Raw genomic sequence first — 26,792 nt, forward strand, 5'->3', positions numbered from 1 at the left:
AGGAGGAGGATCATCAAGACTATACACTTGGAACCTGAACCATTCACCATATCTGCCATTTTCTGTCAGAGAGAACAGAACTAGTAAGAGGTCTGTTAAACCATAAAGATCCAGACTGTCTGTTAAACCATGAGGATCAAAACTGTGCTGAATGTCAGAGGAGAGAACAGTTTGTTAACCAGACCCTTAAACCAACCCTATTACCAAACAATAGTTGACATGCAATCCACTAGTTTAGATTATTTGTCTTTTATGGGATCTTTATTGGTATTTGTACGCTTTCTGTTTCTCACACTGAATTATTTTGTACCGTTTACAGAATTTGATATAAATCTGCTCCATGTGGAGTCAAGCCTAATAGGCTTTGTTAGTTTTCTTTTGACAGAAAAACAAGCAAACACCTGATTTATTTATGTTTTTAAATATAGAGGTAGAGACGTATGGAGAGGGATCATACAGTCAAAAATGAATGCATTCAAAAAGTTTTACAGTCTGGTTTCTGAGTAATATGAAATGGCAAAGATGATGCCAATACTAAAACCTCTGGAACTTTACACTGCTTCACTTTTGTAGATAAATCCTGGCAAGTTTAAGATGTTGGTGTATGAGCCCCAACAGAGTTCTTGAGGCTGCTTCAGCATTTTACTTGAGCTAATTACTCCACAAGAGTGAAGGTTTTTAAGCAGACAGATATGACATGTTCCATCTTTGTTTAGTTTACATCACTGAAGAAAGCCAGCTTTACTTTGATATTAGGTTGATTCCTGTAAACGTTATAGTTAAAGAAATATATATTACTTTATTAGGTAAGGGCGTGTTATTTGTAAGCTTAAGTCTTAGAAAATTGCCTAGCTAATAATTCAGTTATATTTTTAATGAATTATTTGGAGACAGTAATTTTGTGATATTTATTTAATTCATCATTTGTTCATTTAAATCAGTTTGTTGCTTTTGGGAGAACATTTCAACCCTTGTGTTAGTTCAAGACTGCGGTGTAGTGGTGCACGCAGAAGTGGACATGCTCTTGATTTACCATATATTTGTAATGAGTGTAGAAATCCAGCAAAGGATAAACAGTTTGTGCTAACTGCTCATGCAACTTCTGCTGCTTGACTTTGAGGAGTAAGGGTCAATGTGAAATTCTGATGAGGGAATCAAGCTGATAGAATGTAGCACCGCCAGTTCTGTTTCCATTGCTATATTTCCCATAGGACTACAAGGTGTGACCCACTTTATTTGACCTGTGACTGACCTACCTTTAAATTCTCACCAGAACAACCAAGGAGTCCTAGAAACAAAATGCAGCAAAAATCTGCATGATGGCATTAGAAGGGATTAAGAAGTATACTAGAGACTTAAAAGTCATTAATGGGTTTACTCTGTATACCTGTGTGTACCCTGCACTAGAACAAGGGTTTTAGCTAATAAACAAGTCAAAAAGGAAGTTTGTCTCAGACTCCCCTCTTCATTCAACAAAGTAATACATTATGCACAAAACGAGCCACGCTCTGCCCTGTGCCATGCTATCTTTGTGTTAGGTTGTTGTTTTGAAATTTTTTAAAATTAGATAAGCTAAATAAATTAATAAATGAATAAATAAACAGCTGTATGTGCTGGCACACTCCAAAAAGAATTTGGCAAGCTCTGCGCATGCAGTTCTCTGTAAAATCTCACTCCTAACTTTTCTGTAAAGTTGGCAGCCCTGCTACTGTATGAGGGCAGGTCTCTTATCAACCACACATTAAACTTATTTTTAATATTATCAAGAATGGAATTTATAACCAGAGTTCTCATTTCTCTCTCTCTCTCTCTCTCTCTCTCTCTCTCTTTGCACATAACTACACCCAGGTATTCATTAAAAGCTTTTGTTCCCTACGCGGCTGCCGTAATTACTAAGCGGAAACGCATGGAAACAAACGACTGCTTGTTGCCTTGGTAACGCCAAGCTAACAAACTTCTCACTGTCCTGAAGTGGAATTTCCGCGAATGATATGACAGAAATACTGTCTAAGGCTTAAGAGTTTGGCATGTGGAAGGAGGTAAGGATGCGCTTGTTGGAGACGAACAGTTTCCTGTAAATGCTGTTTTTTAAAGGGTCATTGACCCACACCTTTACCTGTTAGCCGATAGCTTAAATATTGTCGTTGTTAGCCTTTTGAACAGTCTGTGTTAGAGCTAACAAAAGGGGGGCTGCAGTTTAAATAAGTGAGTTTTGTGAAATTACAAATCAAAACCACGGTTCACAACAGACTGCTATAAATATAATTTTTCTAATACTCTTTATAGGCTAAATACTTGATTTCCTGTCCTTTTTCCAGTTATGTTAGCTGAGGCTCGGGGTCCGGAACAGCTGGGTTCTCGAGCGAGATGGGAGCCTACCAGTGCTGGGAGGAAGAACGAAGTAACTAAAATAATATAAAAAATACCCTTACATTATTCTGGCTGGTTTTCTCATGTACAGTTGAAACCAGAAGTTTACATACACTATATAAAAAGGCACATAAACTTTTTTTTTCTCACCGTCTAACATTAAATCAGATTAAACTTTTCCTGTTTTTGGTCAATTAGGATTACCAAAATTATTTCTATTTGCTAAATGCCAGAATAATGAGAAAATGATTTTTTTAGACATTTTTTTATTATTTTCTTGAGAGTCAGAAGTTTACATACACTAAGATTACTATGCCTTTAAACAATTTGGGAAAGCCCAGATGATGATGTCATGTCTTTGGAAGCCTCTGATAGGTTTATTGACAACATTTGAGTTAATCAGAGGCACACCTGTGGATGTATTTTAAGGCACACCTGAAACACACTGCTTCTTTGTGTAACATCATGGGAAAATCAAAAGAAATCAGCCAAGATATCAGGAAGAGAATTGTGGACTTGCACAAGTCTGGTTCATCCTTGGGTGCAATTTCCAGATGCCTGAAGGTGCCACGTTCATCTGTTCAAACAATTATACGCAAGTATAAACACCATGGGAATGTCCAGCCATCATACCGCTCAGGAAGGAGACGGGTTCTGTGTCCCAGAGATGAACGTGCTTTGGTCCGAAAAGTGCATCTCAACCCAAGAACAAAAGCAAAAGACCTTGTGAAGATGCTGGCTGAAGCTGGTAAGAGTGTGTCATTATCAACAGTCAAACGAGTCCTGTACCCACATGGGCTGAAAGGCCTCTCTCCCAGGAAGAAGCCATTACTCCAAAGGAAACATAAAAAAGCCAGATTACAGTTTGCAAATGCACACAGGGAAAAAGACCTTAATTTTTGGAGACATGTTCTGTGGTCTGACGAAACTAAAATTGAACTTTTTGGCGATAATGACCATCGTTACATTTGGAGAAAAAAGGGGGAAGCTTGCAAGCCTGAGAACACCATCCCAACTGTGAAACATGGGGGTGGCAGCATCATGTTGTGGGGTTGTTTTGCTGCAGGAGGGACTGGTGCACTTCACAAAATAGATGGCATCATGAGGAAAGAACATTATGTGGAAATACTGAAGCAACATCTCAAGACATCAGCCAGGAAGTTAAAGCTTGGGTGCAAATGGGTTTTCCAAATGGACAATGACCCTAAGCATACTGCCAAACTGCTTACAAAGTGGCTTCAGGATAACAAAGTCAATGTTTTGGAGTGGCCATCACAAAGCCCTGATCTCAATCCCATTGAAAATTTATGGGCAGAGCTGAAAAGGCATGTGCGAGCAAGGCGGCCTACAAACTTGGCTCAGTTACACCAGTTCTGCCAGGAGGAATCGGCCAAAATTCCTGCAAACTATTGTGAGAAGCTTGTGGAAGCATATCCAAAACGTTTGACCCAAGTCATACAGTTTAAAGGCAATGCTACCAAATACCAATGAAATATATGTAAACTTCTGACTCTCAAGAAAATAATAAAAAGTTGTCTAAAAATGATCTCTCTCATTATTCTGGCATTTAGCAAATAGAAATAATTTTGGTAATCCTAATTGACCAAAAACAGGAAAAGTTTAATCTGATTTAATGTTAGACGGTGAGAAAAAAAAGTTTATGTGCCTTTTTATATAGTGTATGTAAACTTCTGGTTTCAACTGTATATGATCATGTTAATAGACCTATGTGTTAAAGTGCTGAGTGGATACTGAGGAGTTGTGTCGTAAAATATATATTTTTAATGTCACTAACAACATTATCTCCAAACAGTTTGTTCAGGTTAAGTCACACCTTCATAATAAAGTTAAATGTAATCACTGTTTATGGATGTGATGTGGACTAATTCGCTCTCATGTTGACAGAACGCTAGAACCTTACTGTTTTGACTTTTATTTTTTATATTTATTACTTAATACTTTTTAAAATGTAATTGAGCACAATACTTTCTCTATAATATTGTTAAGTAAAAGTAAAACGCCTGATTTAGAGTACTCAAAAAGGTACAAGTACACAAAAAAGCTATTCAATTACAGTAATTTGAGGAATTTGAGGCTTTCCCCCTCTGTACACTGGATCATACTATATCTCAGAAAAAGAGAAATTTTTAATCAAAACTTGTTTGGCTTCAAATATTAGTCATTGAGCATAAGCTGTTGTCTAATACTGTGTTTAGCTAAGCCTGTTGAAAAGTCATTAAATCTGTGTTTCTCCAGGCGCAGTTTCTGCAACATCCTACCCAGCAGGATACTGGGATTATCCAACAACAGCTGGCTGGAAATCATCACCGAAAAGTCTCTAGCCAAAAAAGCTGCTTCTTAGGCCTAGAGGTGAAGACAGAGCTTATCTGGGAGGACTGGTGCCTGCAGAAAGAGTTTACCAAGACAGTAGTCTTAAAGAATATACACAGCAAGCTGCAAAAGCTACATGTCAGGTCTTACAAACACACATGCACATTTGAATACACAAATAGATTAAATGAAAACTCACAAGTGTCCTATCTTTATCCCCTCACAGACCTCCTGTGTCCAAGTTTTTCACCACCTTGATACCCCAGACCATTTTCCTCAGCCCAGGGACATCTTTCTCAGTGCCAGTCACCTTTAAACCACTCCAGAGGGTTGTTCTTCTATATATGCTCCGATCCACCCTTTTAGACACATAAGTCAACATCCCTATTTTTTGCACTGCTGGAAGAAACTTTTTTTTTTGCCCAGTAGCTATATTGGATCCCTTAATAAACTTCCTTACATCTATTTTTGGAAGACTTTAAGCATTAACTAATCAATCTTTGATCAATAATTGTCAAACTGCAATGTTAAGGAATTTTTATGACTCTTTACTCTTCTCTGAGCAGAGTATGTTGTGCTAATAATTCACAGCACAGTAACAACTATAAATAGCTGCTGTACAAAGATAAAATGTTGTGGTAATACTTTATTTTAGGGGGGCCTAATTACCTAGTAATTTTATAATAATAAGTGATAAACAGTAATTACTCAAGAATAAGATGATTAACTTGTACCAAGTTGAGTTTAATAAAATATCCCTCTGTCTGTCCGTTCATCCATCCATCCATCCATCCATCCCGTAAATATGGTGATGTAATATTAAGGAAGTATAGCTTTTCGTGTTGGGGGTCACAGGGGGCTGGAGCCTATCCCAGCTGTCACTGGGCGAGAGGCTGGGTACACTCTGGACTAGTCGCCAGTCAAACACAGGGCTGAAAAGTAGAAGCAGACAACCAGGCATGCTCACATTCACACCTATGGTCAATTTAGAGTCACCAATTAACCTGACCAGCATGTTTTTTGGCGGTGGGGAACCCACGCATGCACAGAGAGAACATGCATTATTACAGTATTACAAGGTTTAGGGTAAAAGGCCATCTACTCACCAGAGATTTCCACAATATTATGAGGAATTACTTGATAGTTAATGCATTTTTACTAGGTAAATGCTTTCTTAATATTACCGGGTTAATACTTGATAAAATGCCACCTTTATTACCAGGTAATTACCACTTTATTCTTGAGAAATTACTAGCTAATTGCAACTTAGTGCTGTAAAATAACCAGATAATTAGAGTCCCCTCAAATGAAGTGCTTCCAATATGTATTTATTTATTTATTTTTTATCAAAAGTTTAGATGAATGTTGCATGATCTTTACTTTTCCCATTTAACATATGTTTCCTGTGTTTATCTGTCAAACTGCTGTTGACAGTGTGAGTATGAAGACTGCCTTGAGTTTTATTGTAATGATGGCAGCTTCCGAGTACACCTCCGTGCCACCATTCCCTGTCCTGCCCTGGAGGTGCCCGACTCTGTGCTGCTGCCGCTCTCTGCTGTTCGAAACTCTGCACATACCACCTTCCTGCTCAGGAATGTTAGGTACATGAATCTGTTTTAGAATAATGTATAGAGTTGTTGAATAACCTGAGAGTGAATTAGGATATTCACCAGTGTGCTCGATATTTCACAGTGTGTTCAAGTCGAATGTGTACATGTGCTCCGGAGCAAGGAGCATTTTTTTCTGTTGCTAATTAATCCTGCTCTCTATTTCTCTTTCTTCTGTCTTTATTTGTTGTGTATTTCATTTTAATGTAGCAAACTCCAGACATACTTCCAGTGGGAGTGTGCTGCACCATTCCACCTGAGCCCTGAACAAGGCATGATGAAGCCAGGCCAGGAGTGTCAGATCACTGTAGTTTTCCAACCACAAGAGGCACAAGTGTACCAACAACAGGCTTACTGCAGGTTTGGAGAAGAAGAGGATCAGACAGAAAGCTGTTGCATTGTGATCCTCCAAGGACTAGGTATTACAGGACATGTTCTGATAAGGGTTTGAAAGGTTAATACATAAACTTAACAACTTTAACAACATACCACAGGTGCAGCTCAAAAAATGAGAATGTCATGAAAAAGTTCATTTCCCCCTGTATTTCAAAAAGTAGAACTTCCATTTATTTTAGGTTTATCACTCATACAGTGAAATATTTCAAGACTCATTTTGTTTTAATCTTGATGATTACGGCTCACAAAAATCTGCTTTCTCTAAATGTTTGAATTGAAAAAAAAAAGGATTTACACTTCAGAATTGCCAATCTTCTGGAAACCTATCTGAAAGTATGCACTCAGTGCTTGGTACGGGCTCCTTTTGCATGAATGACTGCATCAATGTGACGTGGCATGGAGCCAGTCGGCCTGTGGCCCTGTTGGGTGTTATGAAGCCCAGGTCGCTCTGATAGCTGCCTTCAGCTTGTCTGTATTGTTGAGTCTGGTGTTTCTCATCCTCTTGTTGATTACCCAGAATTCTCTATGAGGTTCAGGTCAGGCCAGTTGGCTGGCCAATCAAACACAGTAATACCACGGTCAGCAAACCAGTTTCTGGTAGTTTTGGCTGCATTGTGGTAAATCCTGCTGGAAATGGAAATCAGTATCTCCATAAAGCTTCTCAGCAGATGGCAGAATGAAGGTTTTTAAAATCTCTTGGCAGACGGCTGACAGTGCTGACAGAAACCCAAAATATTGGACTTCAAGCAACTGGGATTCTGTGCTGCTCAGATCTTCCTCCAGACTCTGGAGCCTTGATTTACATATGAAATGCTACATTTACTTCCATCTGAAAACAAGACTTTGGACCACTAAGCAATGGTCCAGATCTCCTTTAGCCCAGACAAGTCACTTGATCCACTTCCTCTAGCCTAAGTCCACACTTTGTGAAGCTCCCCTAAGTTCTTGAATCTGCTTTGTTTGACAGTCCTCTGAAGGCCGAGCTCATCCCTGTTGCTTGTGCTCCTTTTCTTACTACACTTTTTCCTTCCAGCCAACTTTCCATGAATATGCTTTGACAGCACTTTTTACAGCACTTTGAAAGCAGCCTGTCATTTCAGCAATGAGCCTCTGTGGCTTACCCTGCTTGCGAAGGGTGTCAAAGATTTTCCTCTAGACCATAATCAAGTCAAAAGTCTTCATCATGATTGTGGTTATGCTTTCTAAACCACAGTGAGAGAAAAACAGCTCACAACTTACAAAGAAATTGGACTTTAACACCATATTCAATTATTCTGAGATAGGGATTTTTAAAATTTTTCTAAACCATAGTCATCAAGGCCATCCAAATGTGAGCAAGCCACAGCCCAGAAAATCGACATAGAATATATGTAAGCGAAACCTTTTCAATTAGGTTACAGGAAAAAATAAACTCTATTATGGTATTCTTTGTTTTTAAGATGTACCTGTATATGCAAATTACCACCCATAGTGCACAGTTACTTTTGTTCACACCAAGGGGATTCCAAAAATAGTTGTTGTAGGTAGATGGGGATGGTCTGCTTCCAAATCTAGAAAAACAACTTTTTTCTCAGCTCAAGAGCTTGTTTTTATGTCATCGGTGTCTATAAAATTAAAAACAAAAACAATATAAGAGAAAGAATTTGGAGAAAATATCTGATGGAACCTCAGTATTATCCAGCTGATCTCAGGCCTGACTACATGTAACTGAAACTTCAAGCAAAGATCCATGTCCCATTTTATTAAAACCATAATTTCTTTTTTTATAAAATGATGACACTCCTTTGTATTATGGATCAAACCATATGGCAGCCTTTTTTTTAGATACTTGGTTAAAATAAGAGGGGTAAATAGGGATGAAAATTCTCTGTCTTACCCTGCCTCCTCTTCATCTTGTAGCAAAGTATCCATATCTTCAGCTGAGAACTCCAGATAACACTGATGACAAAGATCAGGGTGGTCCAAAACTGCCCTTTGGATCCGTGGCAATCGGCCGAAGTTTGCAGAAAATCTTTGAAATTTTCAACCCCTCCCCTGTAAGTAATACATCTAATTCAAACACACTCACAAATATGGCTCTGCCTCTTATCTGTCCTTTGCCCCTCTCACTCAGGTCCATGCATCTTTCCATCTTTCACTGCTGTCCGATGACGTGCCTTTGTTAGGGTCAGAATTCAGCTATGATCAGATGAGTGGGGAGCTTTCACCTGGTGGATCATGTCAGGTCACAGTCACCTATACTCCTACTATGGCTGATGTTGTCTCTGTTGAGTACTTAGCTCTCAAATGTGATGGAGCACTCTGTGAAACTTTACTGAAACTCACTGGAAACTCCAAAGGTAAGGGACAGAAATGAGGGCATATAGGCTTCAAATACTTAATTTTGCTTCCTTATTCCTCAACCTCACTCACCTTTGCAAAACTAAAACTAAAGTCTTCAGACTTGCATATTTGTTTTTTTTTTTTTGAATAGGTCCTGAAGTGTCCTTGTCCTCTTCTGTGTTGGACTTTGGCTGTGTTGAGGAAGGAGAAAAAGTTGTACTGACACTGGAACTTTTTAATTCTTCACCTACTGAGGCAATCTACCAATGGGACCTTGACTGTAGTGGGCACAGTGTGTTCAGCATCCAACCAGCATGCGGCACTGTCCTCCCACACAGCTATCTCACCCTGAAGGCAGCTTATAAGCCCACACAGCCTTTTGCACACCACAGAAGAGTTGCATGTCTCATATTGCACAAGGTAGTTGCCAATTTGATGATGCACACTCAGTCACAGAGCACACATCAACACTTTCTAAGACTATCATCATCACTATCTGATCTTTTCTGCAGGAACCTGTGTTTCTTGACCTGATTGGAACTTGTCACTCAGAGCTTCAGAAACCTGCTGTGCTAAAACCTGAACACTTGGTCCTGTACAAGCTCAACTGGAACCGCAGACAGGACCAAACTGACCCTTTTAGTGCCATTCAGCAAGATGACAACGTGCACTTGGGCCAAGAAGGAGTGCTCAGCCCCCTGAATGATGTAAGACGTCAAACAGAGATCAACGATCACAAGAGTACTAACAGACAAATTTAAGCATGACACAGCCCACTTTAAAACCTAAAAATCTACTAAAAACCTTTTACAACCATAACATTAGACTTTTTCCTAGTATTTTTCCTTATATTTCTGAAGGCACTGATGAATTATTATTAGAAAGAAGCGAGTGGCATTATGTTCGATGGAGAGTCACAAAATTAATTTAACACCAGCTACAGTTGCCGTGAAAAATTATTTGCCTCCTTTCTAACTTGTTATTTTTTCCATATTAGTCACAATAAAATATTTCGGAACATCAACAAAAATTAAATATTAGACAAAGATAATCAGAATAAATACAAAATGCACTTTTTATATGATGATTTCATTTATTAAGAAGAAAAAATACAACCAAACCTACCTAAAAGTAATCCCACCGTATTTTTGTCATGAAACTACATGTGCTGGAGAGCTGACTTCAATTTCACTATCCACATCTAGAAAGAAAAATCAGGAAGGGGGAAAATACTTTTTCACAGTACTGTAAATTGTGACACCACTTCTGTACATCAGACAAAATTAGTGTTAAAAATGGTGATATGTACTTGAATCTTTTGGCTGTGTTTGTTAGTTCTGAGAATAAACAAAAGTAATCAAGTATTTTATGATAATTCGAAATGTGATATCAGTTTAAAAATGTATGCTTATGTTTTTTATTTGCCTTAAATGATCTCTCAGTACCTGGCACCCACTTTTGGAAGTACTGGCCTATAATATTTCTTAGTTAACATTCTGTCACAAATTTTGGAGGTGATTAATACAGCATAGGCTAAATGTTGTCCATTTCACCTTGTTTCTTCTTTGTCATACCCCAGCAGTCACATCAGAGACCAGACAGTGATGGTGTTTTGTCAAGAACTCCCATGGATGAATATTTCCTGTCCTGTTTTGGGGGTGTGGATCCCGTCTCTTCCAGTTCTTCTTTAAAACCTCCCCACGTATCTGTGGTGCCCACTAAGCTGTTGTTTAATCACAAAGTATCATCCTCTTTTAGTACTTCATATACCTCCTCTCAGTCAGTGTCCATCACCAACCACACCAGAGGGAAACTCAGGTACACCTCATTGAATGATCACTACAGCACTTAGCTGGAATCTGGCTTGTTTTTATTCTTGCTCTCATTTTTTAATGCCATTCTGCTCTAGTCTGGTGTGGACGCTGGCCCAAGACTCTCCATTCTCCGTCTCCCCCTCCTTATGTGACCTGGCTCCTCTAAAATCCACTTCATTTAGAGTGAATTTTGACCCTAAGCTTCTCTATACTCTGCATGAAGCACAACTAGAGTGCTTTGCATACAACAAGGTAACGGTTTCTCTAAAAACATTTTAAAATGTCTAAAAACTATTCACCCCCTTGAATGTTTTGCCCTTTTATTGATTTTATGAATTAATAATGGTTGATATAACTTGGCTTTTGTTGTTTAATGCCTTGGAAATGTGTTTTTGTAACCATCCCCTATCTTACACTTTTCAATGACATCTTCTCTGAGTTGCTTGGAGTGTTCTTTTGTCTTAATGGTGTAATGGTAGCCAGAAATACTGATTACCCTGTGAAAGGATCTTCCAGACTAATTATGAGACTACTAGAACTTGGTTGAACTTCTGTTGAATCAGGTCAGTCATTTTAAAGGAGATTAATATTTATGCACTCACTTATTTTACCTTACATATCATTGTTTAATGGTCATTACTTTGTAGAAATACTTTCTGACAATAAAGAGAATTTCAGTTTTTTTTTGTTTGTTTAAAGCCATATTATATTTACCATGTTTGATTTCATGAAATCAATAAAAGGCTAAAACATCCAAGAGGGTGAATGCTTTTTATTGGCACATTTGAAGTTTGGTTTAGGTATGTTGTTGATGTCTCCTGCCTTGTTGATCTTACACTTTGTATTTCTACAGGAAAGTCATTACTTGGAGGGACAACTGCTGTGCCCACCCTGGTCAGTGACTGTCAGAGTCATAGGCCACTCCTTTCAGCCAGGCACCCAGCATTTCATCCCATGTTGCTCACTGAAGCCCCCTAGAGTGGTGAGAAACACGCATGAGAATGTTGTTTTTATGTTAGTCCCTTGAATATTCAAGGGCCTACTAGCGGACTGGCAGATTTTTTTCAACTATTCAGTTATTTACAGAATTACTGTTTATAAGCATACCACATGTTACACACCACCGGAAAGATGTGATTCTCAGGATTCTGACCATGGTAACCATTCTAGGAGAAAACCACTGCAGGGGCCAAAATTAAAGCATTTGTCAGGCTAAAACAAACACATAACCATAAAAATGACACAGCTCACCATTAGATGGCCTCCTGTACTCTCCTGATCGTAATATTCCACCATCTGCATCAGAGAGTCCCTACAATTTAAATCCAGTCAAATATTTAGTAAAAAAAAACTTGATGACATCCATAAAGGTCCATGGACTCCGGTGGAGTCTCCAGTCTGAAAACGCTTGGTCTTTTCCTGATAATAACAGCTGTAAAATCCTCATTTTCTCTTCTATTTTTATCAACTTTGACCCTGAACTAGCTAAGAACTAGCTAAGACCATCCATTCATCCATTTTCTTTTCTTTTTTTTTTTTTTTTTTAAGATTTATTTTCGAGCATCTTTGTGCCTTTATTTGATAGATGAGGACAGTGGATAGAGTTGGAAACAGGGACAAGAGCGGGGGAGAGACATGGTTAAAGGGCCTCAGGCCGGATTCGAACCCGGGCCGTCCACGCACATGGAGCCACCTGCGCCCCATCAGTCCATTATCTGTACAACTTTCCCTGTTAGGTGGTCGCTGGGTTGCTGAAGCCTATCCCAGCTGTCATTGGGCGAGAGGCAGGTTACATCCCCAAGTCAATCACAGGGCTGACACATAGAGACAGACAACCAGGCATGCTCACACTCACACCTATGGCCAATTTAGAGTGATCGATCAGCCTAACGAGCATGTCTTTGTTGGTGGGAGGAAGCCGGAGTACCCGGAGAGAACCCACACATGCATGGGGAGAACATGCAAACTCCATGCAGAAAGGCCCTGACCAGGAAGCAAACCAGCAACCTTCTTGTTGTGAGGCAACAGCGCTAACCCCTGCGCTGCCATGCAGCCCTTAACCAGAACCTTATTTCTATTTTTATGTATCTCCTTTGATTCTCCCTTTATCTATATTTTTAAAAACTTAAGATACTAAACAAATTAAATGGTTTATAAGTCTGTATGTCTTTCCTCCTTAGAAAAGATTCAAGACCTTGTCAGAGTAAAATATCCCCTAAAACCACAATACAGACATTTTGACACCACTGTTTGGTAGGAGGAAATACTCTGGTAACTACTATTTTGTTCTTTCTAGATATTCCCAGCCCTGAATGTTCTCTCCTATCGGACAGTGCTTCTCCAGAACAGTGGAGACCTGCCCCTCACTTTCTCTATGGACCGTAGCTCAGACCCTGGTTGGACAGAATCTGTATCAATAGTTCCCAGTTGCGGATTGATCCAGCCTTGGAATCACCAAATCCTCACCCTCAGGGCAACTCCAACAGAAGACAGCCCCAGACAAGGATTCAGTTTACATCTACAGCTTAATGCATCAAATCACACAAAGGTACTTTATACACTTCACAGGAATGAATTGCTCAGAGCAGTTGGACTCACTACACTGTTTTTCAAGGGTTTTCAGACTGCATGTCTGATGTTGTGTCCTGCAGGAATTGGCAGTTTCTAGTGTGGTAGAAAAGCCGTGTGTGTCTTTGGAAGGAGATGGCTCTTTATATTTTCAGCCGACAGCAGTGGGCTCAAGGACTCAGCGCTCTCACCACATCAGAAATCTCAGCTGCCTTCCTCTACAGTCAGTCAGCAGATTGTTTGTAACTGCTGGATTGTATTACTTCACAGTTTGCTCTTTGCATTATAGACATACATGCATCATGCTAACTTCATTTGTCTGATGTACAATTGACTTCCTTTGATTGGTTTTGATAGATTCAAATGGAGCATTCCAGAGCAGGACCAGGAGCTTCTCTCTGTTGAACCAGATGCTGGTGAACTGCAGCCCAATGAAAGCTTGGTAAGAGACTAACAAAATAATACATTAATATTTGCTACCAAAGATTGGATTACTGAATTACAAAGTGACTGGTTGACATTGCAGGTTCAGATCTGGTCCTTCAGCCCACTGGAAGAGAAAGCATACACTCTCAAACCTGCTCTCACCTTCTGGCCGATCCAGACACCTGGATCAAACAAATCTCATCTGGACCTTAAAGTGGTGGGAGTGGGCGCTAAAGGCTTCATAAAGGTTAGACTCATGTTTATAAGGCTGTTACAATGCTGCATTGTGCTTTGCTAACAATACAATTACGTACATAAGTTTAATTTACTTTTCTATCGATCAGAAACTTTGAAGGCATTAGTTTTGAAACATCCAATGAAACAAAGTTAGAACAACACCTTTGATAACCCATTTGATTGTAATATATGGGGTAATATTTAATCTATGAATTGAGAAAGTTTCTAAGTAACCGTTAAGTCTAATGTAATGTGTGTAATTTAAACTAATGTCTACTATCTAAAAATGTAATTCGCTAGGAATTAATGCTTTTCCTATTACAAGGTCAGATATAATTAAAGAGTATTATTAGCAAGGAATTGGGCAAACGCTAATGTAAGTTGTCTAAGAGTAATTAAATGGGAGGTTTTAACAAGTAATATAGACCTTTTGCTCACTCCAGTGGACGGTGGATGTAGCAATATTACGCCTGTGTTTACATCAGGCTACAAAGCTTTTTGGTTGATTATTATGTTGGAGGTGTATTTTGTAGCAATAGAAGTAACAGAAAGTGACAAAATAGCACTGGCATATTTAGCACAACTGTCAGTGACTTTCAAATAAAGCCATTTACTTAGAGGACGCTCACAAACGGAGAAAGTTATTAAGAGCAACTGTAAGAGCTGTTTCTTCACAAAAAAAGGAGTGATCTTTTGCTTGAAAAGGACGCCTGTGGTTCAGTAGAGTCGGTTGCGGGTTCGATCCCCAGCTCCTGCAGTCACGTATTCTTGGGCAAGACACTTAACCTCTATTTGCTCCCACTATTTTTTTCTCAACTCTGCCATCAGTGCGTGAATGTGGAGTGAATGGAGTGATAGGGTATGAATGAGTAGGTGTGACCTGTGGTGTAAAAGAGCTTTGAGCACTCAGATGACTAGAGAAGCGCTATACAAGCTCAAGTCCATCTTAAAGCATCCCAACGCCTTGACCACTTAGTTTAGTGTCTCATTAAAATGTCGCATGTACCAACAGAGTTTCAGTGCCTTTGAATTTTCAGTTTGTGATCAGGGCAGAAGTGGTGAAACAAAAATAATTTTTCTGGTTTCCTCAGTTTAGATCATTTTCCCATGTAGGAATTGGCAGTACAAAGTTATAACATACTTTAAAGTAGTCAGTCAGGGAGAAAGAAAAGCTACTGTGAAAGTATGGAGAAATATTTTTGTGTGACTCTTGCGTGCATGTGGTGGCACAATAATGGCAAAAACTGACATTAACTTATCTTTTCTTCCTGCATTATATAGTGTGTTGTGAAAAATACAAGAGGAAAAACAAAAGGAATGTTTCTTTCCCCTCTTTTATAATTAGGCCTGCATGATATTTGAAAATTGTAAGATGTGCATTCCCTTTTTTTCTCATTTATTAATGAAATGAATACACAGGTTTTAAAGGGTAGATATATGGGAAAGCACCGTTTTGTTTCACTTTTCTTTTGTTTAATAAAACCATTGTGTTTGCTATCCAAAAAGCAGATTTTTTAAGATAACAAACAGGAATCAAGTTCAGGTTGTGTGAAAATGTGGCCGTAATACCTAAGTCTAAGTCTCCAACACAGAGGGAAAACAGCAAAATCTATGCAGTCAAATTAACACTGTTAATACTGACACTTTTACAGTGTCTACATGGGTCCACACCAAAGAGTGTCGATTTAACTCTTTTTGGAGGTAGTGTTGGTAGTGTAACACTTATTGTCATTATGGACTCTTTTTTGGTGCTAAAATGGACTCTTCTTGCACTAGCAAAAGTTAGTTTACACAGCAAATTTGTCAGTGTTAAATCAATTCCCAGTGTTTATTTTCACACATTCCCCAAGTTTATATAATTATGACAGGTTCTGAGTTACATTACTTTGGGAAGTTTGAAAATATTCTAACTCTCTTATAGCAGTATTTTTTTTTAACACTCACAGAGTTATTTTCATCCCATGTTTAAGTATACTTTTGACTCAATTATGTGTTATTTCCTTTCTTTTTGGTTATTACTTTAAAATGTCTACATCATCAATTCTTGACACATAACACCACAGTTTTTATTCTGTGATGAGATCATCACCTCGTGTTGAATACCCATGGCACAGGGGAGCATCCTTTGAAACAAAATGATGTGGCTACACCCTTGATGAAGGACAGCCCATCACTTATACCTCTGCTTTACCCATTTCCATAGATGGGAACTTACTAACAAGGTGGATACCTTCGCTCATGGTGCACGAGAGTCTAAGATTAAAAAAAAAACAATAGATCAGAAATATGAGCAAAAGAATCCCAGTGGTGATCACTGTACAACAACAAACATGTAAACACATCTAAATGCATGTAAAACAAGTCTAAACACTTCCCTGAAGGGCATGATGGGGAAACTCCACCCAGCACTGTCAGATGACTCCAACACTGAAGGCCATTTCCATCAGAGCAGAGTTAAATTACACTTTGGGAGTTAAACCAACACCAAACTGGTTAACTCTGAAATACCCAAACTTCGGTTTTTGCTGTGAAAATGTAGGTTACACAGAGTATGTTGTATTTTCGGCCTTTAATATTACTTTTACTCACGTATAGCAGTAAATTTAGACTTCTGACGGATTTTTATTGCAAATGCCCATAACAGTGCCCTTGCAATTGACTGTTAACCCTATAAGCACAGATTGTGTCATTTGCAAAAGGACTGTAATAGCATGTCAGTTTTCAAGAAAATTCACTGCAACCTTTATTTTAAGCACTAAGTCTAAGCTAATCTGTGTACACATGTTTGCTGTTTCCCTAGGCAGAGAAAGACGTTCTGGATGTTGGAGAGATTCTGGTTGGAGGATATCGCTCATTTGAGGTTCCTCTAGTGAACAGAAGCCCCTGCCCTGTTTCTTTTTGTCTCTCAGTACAGCAGACTCTTCTGGATGAGGAACCTATCCATGACCCCCAGTCTGTGCCAAAAGGTACTCTTTAAGTTCTTTCTTTTAGTCATGTTATAAACGTGCGTGCTAATTAGTAGTTTACTTTGCAAATCTACATGTAAACTGTAAGTTAGTAAGTTGGACAAGGAGTACTCACTGTGAAGCCTATGGGGGTAACAGAAAGACTGCTGCCTCAGACTCTGAACAATTATAGTAGACTTATTATTTCGTCTTTGGCCCTATTAGCCCTGAAACTGGACTGTGAGAGGGGGACGATTGCCTCAAACTCAACAATGCTTCTTCAGTTTACCGTCAGACCACACAGACGAGCCCAGTACCAGTGGATCATCAGCTACCAGACACTGAATGCCAGTGGTAAACACAAAACCTCTACAAACCCAAAAGTATTCTTTAGTTTTTATGGCATGATTTAGTAACTATTCTCCTTCCTTTTTTATATTTCTCTGTCTCTGTTCCCAGGAAATGTTTTGTGCCCTCCACAAGCAGTATGTGAAGTGCTAGCCAAGGGTGTATACCCCACTCTGCAGGTGACTGATGTGTCCAGCAGTGGCAGTGCAGCGAGACTCAGGAAGGTGCACCTGTGGAAACTTTTCTCACTGGACAGCCTCAATGAGCATCTGATTTCCAACCCCTCAGCTGCAGAAGTCACCTACAAAACCCCCACCAGGCACAGGTTAGGGACAAAACCGAACTGAAATACTGTACTCCAGTGGTTCTGGCACCCCTAGGGGAGGTGCAGGACCCTGTCTGCGCTGAATTAGATGTACAAATATATTTTTTTCAAAACCATGATTAGAAACATAATATATCAGAGTCAGCCTGAAGGTGATAAAATAAGAAGAATCGGTTCATTTTTGTGCAAACAAGACGAAATTTTTGGAAAAGAAATTAAAATTCCAAAGTCATATAGTTACGAGAAATAAAACTCAGAATTTCAGTTTAAAAAGTCAGAAATGAAAAAGAAAAACTGGAAATTTTGAAGTTTAAAAAGTTTCAATTTTGGCACTAGAACCTCAAAATTGTAAGGTTTTTAGAACTGTAAATTTCTAACACTGTAAAATTTTTAAAAATTACAAGAAACCAAAATTCAATTTCTTTTTTTTTTTTTTAATGCTGGGAGCCACTGCTGTACTTAATGTTACATTCTGAAAAGGAAAAATTATTTAGTGGCATATAAAATTGTTGGTTGACTACTGTTAAAGATCTTGAATTTATTTAAATAAAACAGAAGAGAACTTGATAATACTTGCATATAGTATAATGTGAAAATGTGGTACATGTATATCCTTACATTCTCTTTCTCTTTCTAGTTTTCGCCCCTCTCCTTCCACCTTTACCACAACAATGTTGGATTTCAATTTCAGTGCTGCCCCCCTGGATTCAGACCCCTCGACTTTTATGCTAATGTTTTATAACCCGGGATCCCTCCCTGTAGAATGGTAAGAAAACAACTGTAAAAATAAACAATACAAGTCAGCAAATGTTGCATTTAGTATTCTATTCATATTTTAAAAGAAATAGTTAAATTTAAGGTGTATGATTTTTAATATACATTCAAGCTTCATGTCTCTATAAAGCTCCAGAGACTATTTCAAATATTTTTCTACTCGCTTATTTTCTAAAAATCCTTGTTTTATTGATTTTTCCCTTTAAAATTAGGGCATTCTTGTTCCCAGAGGATCAACAGATAGATATAGAGTACTGGGCTGAGACAGGAGAGTTCAGCAGCACTGACCTATACCAGATGAAGGTAAGGTGTATATTCAGATGTTTTAAAATCTTATTCCTTCAAAAATGTACACACACAGAGCATAGATGTTTTCATTGTACCTGCAGGTTAAAGAGAACCGTCTATTCAGTGTTTCTCCCCGCTCTGGATCTCTGCTTCCTGGCCAGCAGAGGGCAGTGTGCTTCAGCTATAGGTGAGACACAAGTGTCAGTCAAAAGAGTGCTAATATTGGTAAGGATTAAAGCTACATGGAATGAGTGTGTGTTCAGCCATATGTATTTATTCAGTTAATAAGAAATGGAAGGGAAATTGGTCAGATTTAGTCTTTATATCAGAAATCATCTCTTAGAGCCATTCACTTTCACTAACATGATACCTGAGTTCTCTCGGTTTTGTCCTCACAGCCATGTCTTCACTGGAATTGATCGGTTTCCTGTCGTGTTCAAAATTTCATACGGCAGAGAAATCTTGGTGAGGATGAACTTTTTATGAAAATCAAAATTCAAGTCACCTTAAAGTTTTTTATGTAGAAGAGAAAAACTGTAAATTTGTAAGACATTATTAACTACTTTGTATGTTATTTTTAAATTAACTTGATCTTTTTGTGTTATGGTTCAGTTGAACTTTCAGGGGGTGACAGTGGAACCAGACATCCCATATCTCCATTTTGTCTCCAAGCGTCATGTCTTTGATTCTGTAACAATCGGGGACTGTAATCCTCCGAGGCAGGTGTGTTTGTTTTTACTGATGTAAATACTATTAGGACTCACAGGTAGCTTGAACATACTTTAATTCAATTAATAATAAATCATTCTTAAAATCAGTCATAAACACTTAAAAAAAACCTCTGCAGATTTCTCCTGGTGTTGGTTCATCTTAGAGAGAAAAGTTTGAACTGTAATAAATAAATGTGACAGTCTTTTGCTTAGAAAACAAGAATGTCCTCCTGTCTAAGCTACACTACATGGACAAAAGTATCTGGCTGCCGGACCTTTACACCAACATGGACTGTGCTGACATTGCTTTCAAATACATGAACTTTAATATGGAGTTGGTCCCCCATTTGTTGTTTTAACAGCCTCCACTCTTCTTAGCAAGCTTTCCACAAGATTCTGAAGTGTTTCTGTGGGAATTTGTACCCATTCAATCTGTAGAGCATTTATGATGTCAGGCAATGATATTGGACGAGAAGGTCCTGGCTCACATTCTCTGTTCCAGTTTGTTCTAAAGGTGCCTGATGGGGATGAGGTCATGGTTCTGCATGGGCCAGTTCCGTTCATACTCACTGAATTCATCAAACCATGTCTTTATAGTCCTTGCTTTGTGTAGTGGGGCAGTCATGTTGGAATAGAGAAGGGCCTTCCCCAAACTGTTGCCACAAAGTTGGAAGCACAATATTGTCCAAAATATCTTGGTATGCTGAAGTGTTAAGCTTGCTCTTCACTGGAGATGAGAGGCCAAGTCAAAACCTTGAAAAACAGCCCCATATCATTACCCCCCTCCACCAAACGTCACAGTCAGCACAGTGCAGTCAGGTAGGGGACATTCTCCTGGAAACTGCCTAACCCAGACTCACTCATCTGACTGCCAGACAGAGGTCCAGTCTTGGTGTGCTTTCCACCACTCCATCTGAAACTTGGCATTAGATTGTGGTGATGTGAGGCCTTGCATGCAGCTGCTCGGCCATGGAAAACCATTCCATAAAGCTCCTGCTGTACAGTTTTTGTAATTACATTAATGCCAGTGGAAGTTCAGAACTCTTCAGCTATGGAATCAGCATACTTGGTGACGCACCATGTGCCTAAGCAGTCATTCTCCCCTCTGTAATTTTACGTGGTCTTCTGCTTCATTGCTGAGTTGCTGTGTTTCCTAAATGCTTTCACTTTTTAATAATATTACTTACAGTTGACTGTGGAATATCCAGCAGAGATGACATTTCACCAACTGTCTTATTGCAAAGGTGGCTTCCACCACAGTACCACCCTTGAAGTCACTGAGATCTTCAGAACAGCACATTTTGTATCACAAATGTTTGCAAATGGAGATTGCATAGCCAGGTGCTTGATTTTATACATCAAAAGGCATGATTGAAACACCTGAATTCAATAATCAACAGGTCTGACCAAATACTTTTGTCTATATGGTTTACTTCTAACTCTACACCCTATGCAACTTTAAATGCGTGTCTTTGTTTTTCCTGCAGGGGTATGAATTACACAATGGCGGTGCAGTATCAGTCTGTTATAAGGTGGACAGCTCTCAGTTATCTCAGCTACAGGTGGACAACTTTAACCATCCAGTGCTGTCCTGCCTAAATCCAGAGGGTGAAATCCCCCCTGGAGAGACAACCATGCTGGACTGGATATTCTCTCCATTAGAGGCTAAGACATACCATGTAAGTTACTGCCTTGAAACAACTCAAGTTCTTTAAGAGGAATATACTGCAATAGCTAGTTTATATGGCTTAAGCAAGGTGCATAAATATCCAATCTGTATGGTTTAAAGTCTTGGCTGTTTTTATATATTGTCAGATGGATATTCAGATTCATGTCCAACATGGAGACTCCACACTGGTGACGTTTGAGGGATGTGGGTTAAATTCACCTTCAATGTGCCCCACAAAACAATTTAACTGCAGTGATTGTAGAATATCTGAATCCTGTGTTCAGAGGCTGCCTTCCCCAGAACAGGTAATTGCAGTTGTCTTGACAGATTATAATTAAATGTGGAAAATTTTTTTATCTGTATGACATTGTTATTGCAGATAATGGCTTAAAAAGTGAATTAACATATCCACAGATATGAAAATTTCTTCAGATGTTTCTAACAAAAATTTTGGCTATGAAAAAAGCGCCTATATCAGCTGTAAACAACGGCTGTACGAACAACTACGTTAGGAGAGTTTTAGGCTGGACCAACAGACCTACACCAGCGGAAGTCTGTTCTTTATTACTGATCATTCCTTAAACTTAAAAATGTGTTTTAAGAGTTGACATTTATTTTTTTCATCCTACAACTTTAAATTGAGTGTTTTAAAGACTGACGTTAGCAGTCTGAACTACATTTGAATATCAGTGTCGATATTGGTACGGCTAAAATTAATTTGTAAATATCGGATATCTGAAAAAATCCATTAACATGCATCCCTACTCTCATCATGTTCTGTGTTTCGGTGGACATGAAGGTGGTGTTCCTACCTGAGGACAGCGTCTCTCTGGGTGACATTCCTGTGTGCTCAAGATCCTCAAAAGTCCTCTACCTGACCAATGTCTCTCACACAGACACCGCCCACTACACATGGGACATCCAGCGAAGCAACCAGCAGGTACTGGTTTTCTGGTACACTGAGAGCAAAGTTTTATGTGCACTAGTTCTTTCAGGGTTTTCCTAGACTTTTCTTTTGTCTGTGCTTCATCTGAATTCAGAACTTAATATTGAAGTGTTATTAAATCCCGCTGATAGTGTTTGTGTCTGTTTTTCTGTTATGTAAGGTCGTAATGATAGATCCAGAGCGAGGCATTCTGCATCCACAGGAGACTGCCCTTTGTTTTCTTACCTTTACTTCTTCTGACTACCCCGCTGATTATCAGCTTGATGTCATGTGTCAGGTACTGGAGCATTTCTACTGTATATTTACAGCTAATTGGCTCCTGATATTTACAACATGTTTGAATTTTCACTGAACATTTTTGCCCCTTATTTGATAGATGTGTGGTTAGAAATGTAACGCTCTGCATATGCAGTATGATATCCATGGCTTTCTCTTTTTCTAGGTTACTAGGGAAGCAGAACTAACTCAGTATGAAGATGCTTTGCAGCACTGGGAGGAAGAAAAAGAGAGACAGCAAGTTGAATTCACCATCACAGACAAAAACTGTGCAGAAAGCCAAAAAGTATTGATAGATGAGGTATTTTCTTACTCCCCATATTACATGAATATTATCTTTCTGTCATGTAAAAATGTCTTTCTCACTGTATTAATGCCTTGTCTTTTTGAAGGAACCTGAACCAGCACCAGTAAGAAAAGCACCACTATTCAGGAAATACAAGGTGGTTTTAAAAACACAAACACGAGTCCTCAAAGCCAGGCTTTCTTTTTAATCTCTCATTCTTTCCCACCCAGACTCTTCCTCCTATTAGTCCCAGGACAAGTTACGAAGCAGTGGGAACTATTTGTACCAAGATAACAAGAGCTGAACGACGGGCACAACGAGAAAAAAACAAAATATGGAGGCGCCCTAAACCCCCCCAACCAGCTCTGCTGCATCTGGGCATCACAGCACACTCACATGGGCTTCAGGACTACATCACACACTTCCCTGATCAATTCAATGAGCATTACAGGTTAAAAAATCTTTTACGTTTCTGATTTAGCATCAAAGAAAAATTGATCTTTTAACTGTCCTTGTGTACATATACATGCATTCAGAAAACATTCAGACTCCCATCTCTTTTTTCAAGTTTGTTATGTTGCTGCTGGATACAACAGACAAAAAATTATTCTAAATTAGAATCTACTCTCATTACCTTATCATGTGAAAGTGTAAACAGAATGTTAGACATTTTTGTATTTTTTTAATAATAATAATAAATTTTTTTTATATAATAAGAAAAATGAAATATCACATTGCCATAGGTATTCAGACTCTTTGCAATAATTCTCCAAATTCAGCTCAGGTAACTCCCATTTCTCTTGATCATTTCCACACCTTGATTGAGTCCACTTGTACTAAATTCAATTGATTGGACCTGATTTTTAGAGGCACACACCTCTCTATAGAAGGCCTCACAGCTGAAAATGCATATTAGAGAGAAAAAAACAAGCCATGAGGTCAAAGGAACTGCCTGAAGAGCTCACTGCTGCACCGAAGGTTTCCAAGAACTCAGTGGCCTCTATTATTTTCAAATGGAAGCATTTTGACACAACCAGGACTCTGCAGGTCACCAAGCAAAACTGAGCAATCTGGGAGAATGGCCTGAGTAAGAGAGGTGACCAAGAACCAGATGATTGCTCTGACTGAGCTCCAGAGATCCTGTGTGGAGATGGAACAAAGTTCCAGATAGATAAACATCCCCACAGCCCTCCACTGATCTAGGCTTAAAGGCAGAGTGGCTAAACGGAAGGCTCTCCTCAGTGAGAAACACCTGAAAGCCTGCTTGGCTTTCACGTGGAGTATCTTTGCAATCCTCAGTATATTAATGACAATAAAAAGCATTTTTTGACTATATCATTGGGCTGCAACATGAAAAAACTGAAAAAGTGAGGGGTGTCCGAATATTTTCTGAATGCACTCAGTAAAGTTTGCAAATATTAAGTGTTCAGGAGATGTGTTATCACCCCTTCTTATTTGGAAGTCTGATCTAAATTCTACACATAGAAGCCAAAAACAAGCATCTGATTTCTCCCTTAGATGCCACCAGTTGATCCTACCTCAGACACCTGGAACATCCTCTGCAAGCACATCTTCCCCTCCTTTGCTGCCTTCAATGACACACAGCCTGGTAATGGACATTTCCATGCAAGTCCTCAACTCTGTACTCAGGTAATACTCAACAGTCACCCACAAACATACAGTAAAATATTTAATGATGTGCCCTAAACTTTGACCAGCAAACCACCAGAATGTATGCTTTTTATTTACCATCTGTCAATTTTTAGGGACATTCTTGATGATTCAGCCTTCACAAAGTCCCTGCTAACCATGGTATCCAGGCCCGTTACATACCTGAAGCTTCAAGAAACTTGCCAACCCCCTTCTTCTCCATCTCAGACTGTATCCCAGCCTCAGACAAAGGTTGTGCAAAAAGAACAGTACAACCTGGTGGACAGTCAGGAGACTGCAAGAGGATTAGAAAAAAAGCCTGAAATAGACAATGCACTGCACATGTCCCATGTGTCTGCTGACGTAAGTGAAGGAGTTCTGCTGGACACCCTCCAGACCCTGATGGTGGAAGCGGTCCGAGGAGAGCTCATCCTTACAGTACATCCACGAAATGCTACCCTGCCACCTGTTTCTCCCAGGTAGAGACTCACACATTGTACACAAATCTATGATATGCTTTGCAAGTATGGAAGCAGTAAATAACATACTCTAACATATTGTGTCTGCATTAGGAACATGACTTCAAAAGCAACGGTTGAAGAGGAGAGAGAAAACAGAAAAGAGCCAACAGAAACTTCCAGCAGGCCGCATTCTCAGTGTCTTTTATTTCCTGTAAATCGATCACCAGTCTGAGTCATGATGTGAAGCAGTTTATTGTACATCTTAACACATCAAATAAAAGCATTAAAACTAAATGTACATTTCATTTTGAGTTAAGACATCTGTTCAAGTGAATGAAGTAACACTTTTTACAAACCCTAAAGAAAATTAGGCAAAAGTCATACAGTGCATTCAGAAAGTGTTCAGACCCCCTTCACTTTTGCAACAAAATCCAAATCAATGCCAAGTGGGTTTTCATACATTTTTCACTGAGGTATCTGCCATAAGCCAAGGTTGCTGGAGCTCTGCAGTGATGGTTGTCCTTCTAGAACTATATCCCATCTCAACACAGGATCTCTGGAGTTCAGTCAGAGTGACCATCTGGTTCTTGGTCACTTTTCTTACTTTTTGCTCCTGATCCCTCAGATTTGCCAGGGGACAAGCTCTCACAAGAGTCCTGGTTGTGCCAAACTTCTTCCATATGAGAATTTTTAAAGGTCACGGTGCTCTTGGAAACCTTCAGCACAGCAGCATTTTTTTTGTAGCCTCATATTTGTGCCTTGCAAGACTCCTGTCTCAATTCTGTGTCAGCTGTGCGGCCTTCTACAGAAATCAAGTCCAACTGATTTTATTTGCCACATGTGGACTCTAGGCAATGTGCAGAAACATCCCAGAAAAATCTATCAAACTGGAAGGAATCTGTGAAATTTCAACAGTGTTCACAAAGGGTCTGAATCTGGAATTAGTTTGCAAAGAAAGTAAAATAAAATCCTGTTTTCACTCTGTCATGATAGGGTACTGAATGTAGATTCATGTAAATAAATTAAACTTTTTTAAAGAGCACTTTTAAATCAGTTAAAAAGTGCTTTACAAAAATAAAAATATATAAAAATGATAATCCACAAAAGGAGGAAATGAAATCACATAATTCACATGATCAAATAAGCCATAAAAAAAATACACTACAATTCGGGAGGAATTCAAGTTACAAGATCACAAGAAAGCGTGTCTGTACAAGGGAGTTTTTAAATGTTTTTTAAACCTTCCAGCGACTCTGCTGATCTGATGGTAGTCTGGGAGTTTATTCCACAGAGTGGGAGCTAGAACAGAAAAAGCTTGATCACCTTTAGTTCTTAAGTTATAGGAAGGGATGTACAGAAGGCAAAGAGAAGATAATCCGAGCAGGTGAGGGGATATATGGAACACGGAGGTCAGAAATGTAACTAGGGGCAAGGCCATGCAGTGCTTTATATGTGAGTAACAGGATTTTGTAGTTGATTCTTAATTTCACTGGAAGCCAATGGAGAGATGCAAGAATGGGTGTGGTGTGGGACCGGTGGCTGGTTCTGGTTAACATTCTGGCTGCAGCATTTGAACTGATTGTAAGCGGTTTAGGGAAGACTGTGTCAGATATGTGTATAGAGAATTACAATAATCAAGACAGGAGAAAATTAAAGTGTGTATGAGAAGTTCCAGGTCTGAAGGTGAGAGCATTTGTCTGATAGTTTTCTTTTTTTTTTGGCAATGTTACGTATAAGTAAAAAAACAGGTCTGTACAAGTTTTGTAACATAATGTTCAAACAATAGGTGTTGGTCAAAGATGATTCCAAGGTTTTTAGCCGTGGGTTTAATGTTTGAATAGTACAGGCCAATAAACTGTTCAAATGATGCAGTGAAGTGATCAGGTCCAGTTACAGAATTTCTGATTTATCACGGTTGAGATGGAGGAAATTTAGGGACATCCAGTTTTTCATAGAGGCCAAGCAGTTATGGAGAGAGAAGAGATGCCTGAGGGAATGTGGTTTCACAGAAAAAAAAATCTGAGTATCATCAGCATAGCAATA

At 39.0% G+C, this 26,792-nt stretch overlaps 1 protein-coding gene across 1 annotated transcript; it reads left to right on the top strand.

Moving 5' to 3' along the window:
- The first annotated feature begins 39 nt into the window (after positions 1–39).
- cfap65 (cilia and flagella associated protein 65) lies at positions 40–25,379 on the top strand. The gene is made up of 35 exons (XM_041807770.1): positions 40–90; positions 2,319–2,401; positions 4,627–4,844; positions 4,928–5,030; positions 6,136–6,302; positions 6,519–6,727; positions 8,604–8,740; positions 8,818–9,043; positions 9,178–9,446; positions 9,539–9,733; positions 10,606–10,844; positions 10,936–11,092; positions 11,694–11,822; positions 13,137–13,388; positions 13,492–13,631; positions 13,766–13,850; positions 13,935–14,081; positions 16,872–17,037; positions 17,242–17,370; positions 17,476–17,689; positions 18,327–18,455; positions 18,676–18,766; positions 18,853–18,938; positions 19,150–19,216; positions 19,364–19,474; positions 20,949–21,140; positions 21,277–21,435; positions 21,930–22,070; positions 22,237–22,353; positions 22,519–22,653; positions 22,745–22,795; positions 22,869–23,089; positions 24,157–24,288; positions 24,405–24,767; positions 24,861–25,379. Exons 2-35 carry the CDS (start codon positions 2,321–2,323, stop codon positions 24,979–24,981), a joined length of 5,379 nt encoding a protein of 1,792 aa, XP_041663704.1. The 5' UTR covers positions 40–90; positions 2,319–2,320; the 3' UTR covers positions 24,982–25,379.
- Positions 25,380–26,792: the final 1,413 nt, after the last annotated feature.

The sequence above is a fragment of the Cheilinus undulatus genome, linkage group 15 (assembly GCF_018320785.1).
Source record: "Cheilinus undulatus linkage group 15, ASM1832078v1, whole genome shotgun sequence".
Taxonomy (NCBI): Eukaryota; Metazoa; Chordata; class Actinopteri; order Labriformes; family Labridae; genus Cheilinus; species Cheilinus undulatus.

Excerpts from the sequence above, each read along its gene's own strand:
- cfap65 (XM_041807770.1), top strand. The coding sequence starts at position 2,321 with ATGTTAGCTGAGGCTCGGGGTCCGGAACAGCTGGGTTCTCGAGCGAGA. Across the intron at positions 11,093-11,693 it reads AGTGCTTTGCATACAACAAG|GAAAGTCATTACTTGGAGGG; the intron begins GTAACGGTTTCT and ends GTATTTCTACAG. Across the intron at positions 13,632-13,765 it reads CTCAGCTGCCTTCCTCTACA|ATTCAAATGGAGCATTCCAG; the intron begins GTCAGTCAGCAG and ends TGGTTTTGATAG.